At 38.1% G+C, this 10,438-nt stretch overlaps 1 protein-coding gene across 2 annotated transcripts in view; it reads left to right on the forward strand.

Annotated features, from left to right (window-relative positions):
- Positions 1-2,342, forward strand: part of CRISPLD1 (cysteine rich secretory protein LCCL domain containing 1) — a 43,110-nt gene extending 40,768 nt beyond the window's left edge. For both annotated transcript variants that reach the window (XM_074577298.1, XM_074577299.1), the window contains one exon: positions 502-2,342. In XM_074577298.1, the coding sequence (XP_074433399.1) occupies positions 502-553 (52 nt within the window). In that variant the 3' untranslated portion in view covers positions 554-2,342. The remainder of the gene's footprint in view (positions 1-501) is intronic.
- The last annotated feature ends 8,096 nt before the right edge of the window (positions 2,343-10,438 follow it).

Consider the following 10,438-nt stretch of genomic DNA (forward strand, 5'->3'; position numbering starts at 1 on the left):
TTGTTTCACTTACTTTGAAGGCAGATATTTATCCATTCAGAAGGCATTTCCTTTGCTTTTGTCAAATATTCTCTTTAGAAACCTATCCTTCAGCATATAAGCAACTAACAAGCAAGTGGTCTCCCAGGTCTCCTAGTTCTCTCCAAATATAGTTAATGCAGTTGTGAGCATAAGATGCATACTTTCTCTTTTGCCTAAAAAACCTTTTTTTAGTGTTTTGCTTCAATAGAACTTTATTCTTTAAACCAGAATCCCTCATCACAAAGGATTACTTAATTCTTTTTATGTTATGATTTTTTCCTAAGAATCTGCTTGGAAGAGAAATTAATCTGAGATTTATGTAATTTTTATTTGTAACGGTTTAAAAAAAAAAATCTTAGCTAAAATTATGAGCAGTCACAAGAAAAGTCGCAAAATGCTAGAATTGTATGTAACGATTCAAAGTTGTCATTGGAGTGTTGCAGTCTTAAAAATAACATCAGGAATGTTTTTATGTTTCAGTTTACAGAATCCTCCAGGAAGCAAGGCGTTCAGAGTATTTGCTGTTGTTTGAGTCTAGCAAGTAAAACGTAAAACAGGCAAGTGAAACCAGAGCACTTGGAAGAGAATAATAAAGGCCATTTCTTATAATTCCTAAAATTTGTATAAAGCTGTAACATTATTGTACAGAAGATGTATACTGCTTTCCACCAAAAAGTTTAAATTACATATATGTCTTAATGAAAATATCTGTAAAAGTAAACATGGGAGAAAAATTCATTTGAAAATCTATAATGATATATAACAGTATTTTGAATCCTGTGTTAAATATTGCTATATTTTCTTAGCAGTTACTCCTATACAGTTAATTCAAAGCTCATAAATGTTCTTTGTTTTCTTCATCTGAATATATTATTGTATGGTGCTTTATATATGCCACTAACAGTAACCTTAAAACTATACCATAGGGAGGCCTGAGTTTTTATTTCCAATGTACATAAAAGAAGCCATCCCAATAATTCAATATAATAAATCATGCCTTAAAGTAAAATAAATATATATATAACTTTTTGATGATTTACAGTAGCATTAGCTGTGCAAGCATAAATGAAGAGCTAGACTGTTTTCACACTAATTATAATAAATACAAATACCTATTTTGAAATAAAATGGAAAATATAAAATATAGGGAAGTCCTGGGTCACATTAGCATGTTTTCCTTTAAAGAAGTATTTTTAAGAGACTGGGTCATTCATGTTTATTATTTCCTACATATGTTAATGAAATGTTTATTGAATGCTGCTAAGCTCTTTAGTTCGAATAACCAATTCATGATGGCCCAGTCCTTCACAGATATTCAGCTGTCTTGGGATGGGTGAATGAAAGATAGACATATATAACCTTGAAGGACCTGAGAGAATTTTCGTATTGAGAGATGGAGTAACCCGAAATTAAGGATTAAGCCATCGGTTCTGCAATGCATTTCTGCAAACATACATGCTTCATTTTTGCCATGTGACTCCTTCAATTTACCTAAATTTGGTTTCAGCAAAAATATGGAATTGTACACATACATAAAAATTTGCAAGCTTGAGGCCTTAAGCTGTACATGGTATCCGTATACTATACATTAATATGAGGGTAAATGTTCAAAAAAACCTTAAAGAAAATGGTAACAAAGGCTAGCCTTGCTCCTCATGACCTGGCAAATACTCCTGCAGGCCAGGAAGTATAGTGGTACGGAGCCCAGTGACAATTACGTCATTTGTTGCTTCACTATTTTCAAAAATGCATTTATGGTGAACAGCCTTGTGCATTAATTTTACCATACGATGGTATATGAAGAACATGTAGTGGTGATACTATGTTTCTTTCTATGAAAAGTGTATTGGTGCTTTAAGACTGAAAAGCTGTTAAACTTTATTTTTGGTATTTTTTGTTTCTGTTGTTGAATTTATTTCCTTCCAACTTGTAAACTTATTTGTATTCTTCATATTTCAGAATACTATATTCTGCCTTCTGTTTTGCTACATGTACTACCTCATGTAGTTAGGCAAGCTTTGTTAGTTTTTTAATCTGTTTTGAATAAAATTAATTTACATAGTAAGAATACTTTTGGTGGCCTTTATTTTTGAATTGTTTGTCCTGCTTCATGAAGAAAAAAATAACAGCCACCCAAAATTTACTACTTTTTTTTTTTTTCTGACCTAAACATTGCAAGTGTAGGGCCAAGCAGTCGACATCGTTTTTGTCAAGCATAATTCACTTGCCTGCTGAGCTTTTCAGTTAGGATCAATGGAGGCATTTCTCTGCTGTGCTGCATCCCATCCAGCTGGAATAGTTAATTTCATAACTAAACAAGAGTTAGTATGAAAGAAAGTGGTCAGACCCAAACAGATAATTCTTTAACAGTCTCTCACTGTTTTGATAGCTACCTGAGGATGTAAGGGCATGTAGCGATAGGACGAGTGACAATGGTTTTAAACTAGAGCAGGGTAGGTTTAGATTCGATGTTAGGAGGAAGTTCTTTACAATGAGGGTGGTGAGACACTGGCACAGGTTGCCCAGAGAGGTGGTGGAGGCCTCATCCCTGGAGACATTCAAGGCCAGGCTGGATGGGACTCTGAGCAACCTGATCCAGTTAAAGATGACCCTGCTTTCTGCAGGGGGGTTGGACTAGATGATCTTTAGAGGTCCCTTCCAACCCAACACATTCTATGATTCTATGAGGATACCTTTTTTTAGGGAACTTGGACCCATACTAATGTCAGCAGGCAGCCCATAGTACTAGCTGGACATAAACTAAGGAAACTAAGAAACATTCCCTAAACTTTGTGGATACTGAGGAATTTTAGAGAGTTTGCAGACTTCCTTGTGTCTGATTTCTGCATAGGGGACAGTCTGATCGAGAAATTATACATAAAGTATTTTTGGAACCAAGCCTGAAACACAGGTTGGGATAACGTGTGTGTAAGTTTGCAGGTTTTTAATGAATGAAGTGCTCAGTTTCAAGTTTTATGTAAATGTCAGACTGTCAGCTGTCTGTGGATTCTTAGTGGATTTAAAAGAAGAAAAGTAACATCAGCTTTTTGATGTGCGTTGATACATACGCTGAGAAAAATGCACGGCACTTTACTTCATATGGCAGAGATGTAACCATGTTACTCACATAAACAGTGTCTTCTGTGTGGCAATTGCTTTTGAAGTGTGTTTTGAATTTGGCTTAAAACTCAGATAACCCAGCTTCCTGTGAATACACAAGGGAAGGTTTATTTCCTGCAATTTCTGTAGTCATACAAAGGGTCAGGTTTAGAAATGTAAATATTTGGAAGTTACAAAGATTATTCATACAGTGCAATATTCTGTTCGGAAATTTATATAAATACTCTATGAAATACTGTACTGTCACACTTCTGTGTCTTGAGGCTTTTTATAGCATCTGTGGAACTCTAGGGAATTATACAAGGAATGAAAAGCCTGAAGATTTTTGTCTCATTCAGTGTATCATATGCATATTACAGAGCTTTAGATATACAAATGATAGCATACTTTAGTATTCAGAAAATTGCATATGATTTTATTAAGACATACATTGTGCATATGGGAAAAGCAGCCCTGCTGTCAGCCTTAGCTTTAGCCTGTCTTTGCTGTCAGGAATAAATGATGGAAGCAGTATTTTATATATGGCTACTATTGATATTATTGATATTATTGTTATTAAATGAGGAGTCTTTGTCATGTACTAGGGGGCTGTGCAAATACAATAAAACGTGATTCCTGCTCCATGTTAACATAGGATGATACTGCGATACCTAAAATTTGCCATCAGCTGGTCAATGGTCTGTGTCAAATGTCTTGTTCATCTTAGCCTGTTTGCTAGGAGACAGAGGCCTACATCATTAAATCATCATAGCACTTTGCAAAAAGTACTAATAACAAGTCTTAAATTTTCAGAAGCTAGCAAAAGCCCCCCAGTCAGACCAGCTCAATATGATAAGGCACAGGAGAATATGAGAGATCGAAGGAGGAAAGTAAAGAACATGCAACCAAAACAGCCAGTCATGATGCTCCATGTCTTACTATTCATAGTGATTTCTGGAATAATTACACAAGTTATTCAATTCACGATCTGCCCCCAGTGCTGTACCCAATATTGTTTTTGTCTTTTCTAACAATGGGGTGAGTGTCTGAAGGCTAGCAGCAAAGCTGTTGGTTAAGAACTGAGATACACTGGCCAAACAACATGAATAAGTTTGCAATGCTGTATCTTTTAATAGGCACACAAAAGACTTCAGTTGCCAGTGGCAATAACTCTTGGGCTTTTAAATTCACTAATTTCATTTAAAGCATAAGTGTTATAATAAAAATGTCAGCACATGCTAACTGTTTAGTAAGAAATTCAGTTGCTCAAAGAATTGCCATTTATTTCATCTGAGCAGAAATTGACGCAGCTAACACCAGCAATATTAGCAATAATCTCCTTGAAATTTTAATATAAAGACTGCTTATGCAGTTTAACAGGCTTTATTTGGTGTGTTTGCAGTTATTTCTGAATGAATGTTGTTTATGAAGACAGTATCCTTATTAGGAGTATCATCTTAGAATAAACAAAAGAACTTGCATTAAATTTGCTTCCATGTCTTTTTGGAGTTAATTCCAAAGTCTGAGAAACTCCTAAGAATTTGTAGTAGTACTCACTATTTCTAGGATGCTCAGGAAAACAAAAAATGCTAGGAGGTAGTAAGACTTCCAAACTTAACCTACAGTTTGAAAAACAAGTACTTCAGTTGCTCAATTATTCACTTAGGCTTATTTATATGCAACGTAAATAGCAAGCTGGCTTTGACTTCTCATAAATTGCTGCTACTGTACATCCCAAAGATAAATTGGAAACAGTTGCTAAATAAATCTCCCTGTAGTCAGTTCAATCTTCATTCCTTATTTATCTGTTGAAAACCATCTGTTTCTTGTTGGTGGTGGGTCATTTTTTTTCCTACTGAAAGATCATGTCTTCTGAATAAGCATTTCTTTTATTGTGTCAGAACGACTCCAAGACCTTTGGGGCTGCAGGCTGCACTAAGCACAGAAACAGAGCAATCGTTTTATGCAAAAGGACTTAGTCTCAGATTTTGGATTTAGCCCAGTTCGGTACACAAAGAAGTACATTGTATGAATTGATTTAGTGCTTGCTGTACTGGAGGTGATAGTCCTACTCCAGCACAGCTATAACTGAGCCAAGGAATAGTTTTGTGAAATGCTCTGAGCCCCTCTCTCTTAACCAGGAAGAATTACGGGGTAAATTAGATCAGTGTGCATTTTTAAATAGAAGGAATAACTAGGGTTTGGTGGATTGCTGATAAAGACTTGCCCTTCTGCCACTGATTGAGGATTTAAGCATATTATATCAAACATGTTCAGTGATATGCAAATCATGCAGATGCAGTGATTTTTTGCTTGGCACTAATGTTAAAACCATTTATATTCTGAAGCTTCTGCTCCAGCAGCTTCAAAACCCACATAATTTTAAAGCAGCTTTCTAGAAGTTACAAGGCAATTTTTTATTATTTTGTAATATTTAAAGATTTGTCCTAGGAATTAGGAAGTCACACCTTGAATAAGATGTGTTGTTGCATCTACTACGCAATAAGAATACCATTCTTTGATTTAGGACTTATTTTCTGCTAATACTTCATTTCAATTTGTAGTTTTCATTAAAATCCCTGGAGAAGCACAATCCAAACAAAACAGATAAAACTTACTTAAGGAAAACCACCATCTCTAGTGTGGTCTCCCAGAAGACATTCAGCTCTTATTTATCTCATATCAGCACGGCACGTAAACAACAACTCAGAACCACTCCTATAAAAATTGCAGTCTGTGACTCCCCAGAAGGCTGAGTTTCCAACCCAACTTCTTATTTAGCACTAGCCAAAAGCATAGGCAAAGGACTTAATGTCTCTTTTAATATACTGAGTAACTTAACATCCATATTCTGTCAAAGAACCAGACGTTAACGAGAAAGGTGAGACTAATTGGCAGCTGCGGTCTCAGACAATATGAGAAATGCCTCTTTCAGGAAAGCAGGGCACTTTGATGTATTAGGAGACAAACTTACGTGCCTGTGTCACATGAGCCATGAATGGAACTGGTGGATGCTGCTACAGGAACAAGAATAAACCTTAATAAAGACTGATCTCAGTACTTTAAAGCTGTCTGGTTACTATCCCAAACTAAATAACCTTCAAATAACATTTTCAAGCTCATTGTTTTTCATTGGTGTGTAAAAATAGGCAAATACCAAGGTCAGCGGGGCTGAGAAGGAGAATTCATCTGTAGTTTGACGGGTAGGTGGATAAGAGCTTGCTGAGGTATACTGATGCATGAATGCTAAATCTGATGCAAATTGTAAGGCTCATTCACAAGCACTCAAACTCTCTGTAAACACTTTTCCAGTAAGCTTTGGTCTTTGTGCAAACAAATCACTTTAAATGAGTTACGTATACCTGTTTTGTGGGACTGGCAGAGGAAACTTACCTGCAAGGAGTTTTTGTAAATATGGCTCCAAAGTTATTTAGTGATTACTGTAAGGTGAAATAAGAAATATTCCTCATAGTACTTAAGAAATTCATCTTTATGGCTGGAAACTGCTTATGATAGAGCGACACCTGTAATGAAATCAAAACTGTTGGGGAACTGGTACCTTTTAGAACTGCCTTAAAAGTCTGGAGGTGATGACTCACAAAAGTCAAATTCTTTAGAAAACAGGACAAAGTATCCAGTAAGCAGAAGACAGGATGGAGGGTAGGTGGTTTTGTAATATGGCCATAAATAGTTTCCCAAATTGCTTAGATTAGTTAGGAAATACATCTTATGAGGTCTTCTAAACTGAACAATCATCAAGTTTCTTTTAATTTCTTGAGCTAAATGTTGCAATATTTAAGTTTATAGATATAAAGGTGACAACCCATAATTTTATTTTGAATGAATTATCAAGAACTTAAAAATTAACTTAAATTCATGTAGTCTTCAACTCAAAACTCTTTTCTTTGCTTGTTCCTTCCAATCTGTAGTTCACTGTGTATCTCTACCAGTTGATGGGCCAGCAATACTCTCCAGACATACAGATTCCTAGACAACAATGTTAGGAGTGAAATTCCAGAGAATATTCATTGGTTAAAAGGTATAAAAGATGTGATAATATGTGGGTTATCCTCACAGTGCAAGGAAGATAAGCTGCTCATGAGGAATGCAGTTCATGTCCCCAGAAAGCCAATGTAAAGGAAATCACTTCTTTCAACCTACTGACTAAATGGTCTGTGTTAGCTGAAAGACTTGTTATTTAGTACAACTTCTGGGTTTGACCCTGGAGTTACTAAAAGTATCTGCACAGTTGAAGTTGCTACCCAACTCCCACTATCCTAACTCTTGCCTGGTGACAGAAGTGACTGTGAAATAGAGGTAGTGTCTCTCCTCCCACCTAACCCAGCTGCTTTGAGTCTCAGCAAGAGCATAAACGCCTCTTTTCCTTCCTAGTCAAAGGTGGGAGTTACAAAGAAAGAGAAAATCTTGAGAGGATGTCTGTGGCGATACTGCACTGCACAGCAGGGCTGGAGGGATGGCAGGCTCCTCGCAGGGCTCTGTCACTGGCAATGTTCCTGTGAAATCACAGAAAGGAGAAGGAGGGAGAGAGGGAGGGAGGGAGTCCTGCCGTACCATGAGCATGTACAAGGAAGCCTGGTAACAAAGGCATCTTCAGCACAGTAACAACACTGACAACAGGCAGGTTTTGTGCACTAGGAAATTTAGCAATTGAAGCAGTCAAGCTGTTTATTGTCAGTTATAATGCTGCAAATTTGAAAAATGAAAGTTTGGGTTATCTTTCAGTTAAACTGATGTAAATCATTTAACAGAATAATCCCACTAATATATGTGACACTCCTCAAAACCTGGGGTAAGGATAGCTTTGCTTTCCCTAATTCTAAGAATACTTCTGAAAGAAGCAAGTTGTTCACCAAATTATGACATCATCATAAAACTTTAGCTATACCAGTGTTTTGAAAGTTTTTAGTGGAAGAAGGATCAGCATTGCTTCTCCGAATAATGTGTTATCCTGGTGCTATGTGCTTTAATAAAAAGAGACCTTTATAAAAAGGTAGCTAATCCATTTCAATGGGACATTCAAATCGAGGGTGATCACAGAATCACAGAACGGCTGAGGTTGGAAGGGACCTCTGAAGGTCCCCTGGTCCAACCCCCCTGCTCCAACAGGGCCACCTACAGGACCATGTCCAGACAGTTTTTTAGTATCTCCAAGGATGGAGAATACACATCTCTCAGCAACCTGTGCTGGTGCACAGTCACCCCCACAGTAAAAATGTGTTTCCTGGTGTTCAGGCAGATCCTCTTGTGTTTCAGTCTGTGCCCATTGCCTCTGCTCCTGTCACTGTGCACCACTGAAAAGAGCCTGGCCCCTCCTCTTGCACCCTCCCTTCAGGTATTTTTAGACATTGAGAAGAACCCCCTGCGCTTTCTCTTCTGAGCAGTCACAGGTCTCTCAGCCTTTCCTCATAGGAGACATTCTCCGTGTGTTAATTATCTTTGTGGCCCTTCACTGGACTGTCTCCAGTACGTCCATGTCTCTCTTATATTGGGGAGCCCAGAACTGGACCCAGCACTCGAGATGTGGCCTCACCAGCGCTGACTAGAGGGGCAGGATCATCTCTCTTGACCTGCTGGCAATATTTTTCCTAATGCAGCCCAGGATACTGTTACAAATCTTTGCTGCAAGGGCACATTGATGGATCATGTTCAACTTTGTTTCCACCGGCTACTTTCTTCAAAGCTGCTTTCCAGCTGGGCGGTTCTCAATATATGTTGGTGCATGGAGTCATTCCTCTTCAGTTGCAGGACCTTGCACTTCTCCTTGTTGAACTTCATGGGATTCCTGTCAGCCCATTTCTCCAGCCTGTCGAGGTCCCTCTGGATGGCAGCACAACCCTCGGGTGTATCAGCCAGTCGTCCGAGTTTTGCGTCATTAGCAAACTTGCTGAGGGTACGCTCTTCCCCGTCACCCAGATCATTAATGAAGAAGTTAAACAAGCTTGCACCCAGTATAGACCCCTGGGGTACACTGCTGGTTACTAGTATCCAACTAGACTGTGCCACTGATTGTTACTCTCTGGATGCGGACATTCAGCCAGTTTTTAATCTACCTCATTGTCTGGTCATCAAGGCCATACTTCATTACCTTCTCTGTGATGGTCTTAAGGGAGACAGTGTTGATCTATTGAGAGAACATATCCTCTTTGTGCCCTGCCTTTAGTGCTTCCTACTAGTATGCAAATAATCTGCTCAAATGGTGGCTGCAGGATCAGGAAGTTTAATGCGGGGATTAGTAGGGATTACTTGATGTTTCTCATTCTTTAGGTGGGGGCAGTCTATAGACACTGACAAATACTATTCTTGATGTTATACTACAGTCATATTTTCATATTATTGTCTGTAAAGAAAACTTTCAGTCTCATCATATTCTTGACAATGTCCCGAATTTCCACTGCCAGGAGCCCAAGAAGCCTACATGAGATCATGTCCTTTACATGTCCGCTGAAAGTGGGGACCAGTTTTGCTATTTCAGATGGGTGTTATTCAGTCTTGTAATTACTGGCAGACCTCTTCAGACCTGAAGTATTGTGCCAGTCTACTCATGCCTCTTTGCATCTGCTGATGGCTCAACTCAGAAGATTTAATGTAAAAGTGGGAAACCTTGCAATACCATGAGATGAGATAATACTCTGCAAAAAGCAAATCTTTTCTACATTAGCTCCATAAACAAGACAGAGAAATTTGAGCATGATGAATGAACTGATGTAAGAAAATGGTCTTTGTTTGATTTCACTGGAACAGCTCTGTGTGGAAGAGAGGAAGTGAGGCATTCAGGGTCAGAAATGTTTGAGGAAGTGGCATGAATTATAGACCATTCAAAACAATGGGAGATTATTTCAGAGGGAAAAAAAATAACAAAGAGGTATACAGATTATTCAAAATACTTCTCTTGGAGGCAGATCATTTGCTCTCCATCACATAAGAATGACTGGCTCTCATTTTACTTCAAACAGCCTGAGCAGGACTGTTTATAATTCCATGAGTAGGCTCAGTCTTAGATCTTTCTCCATTGCCTCCACTACACACTTTTTTTTTAACAGTCTTATCTCCATACATCTTTTTATCTTTTTGGGTTGCTATGCTATTATCCAGTTCTGTGTATCCCTCTGGATGCCAGTGTCTTTTTGCGCAGCAAGCCAACTAATCTTAGTACCTCCTACTTCTGTGAATAACATTAGTACACCAAGACACTGGAATGTCTTCTTCCAAGCAAGGTAGACTTTACCCAAAGGAATGGAGCAGACATGGGAATGGCCTCATTGAAAGAGACCTCTCTGCCCAAGATGTGCCTTGAGCT

This window comes from Larus michahellis, chromosome 2, assembly GCF_964199755.1.
Source record: "Larus michahellis chromosome 2, bLarMic1.1, whole genome shotgun sequence".
Classification (NCBI taxonomy): Eukaryota; Metazoa; Chordata; class Aves; order Charadriiformes; family Laridae; genus Larus; species Larus michahellis.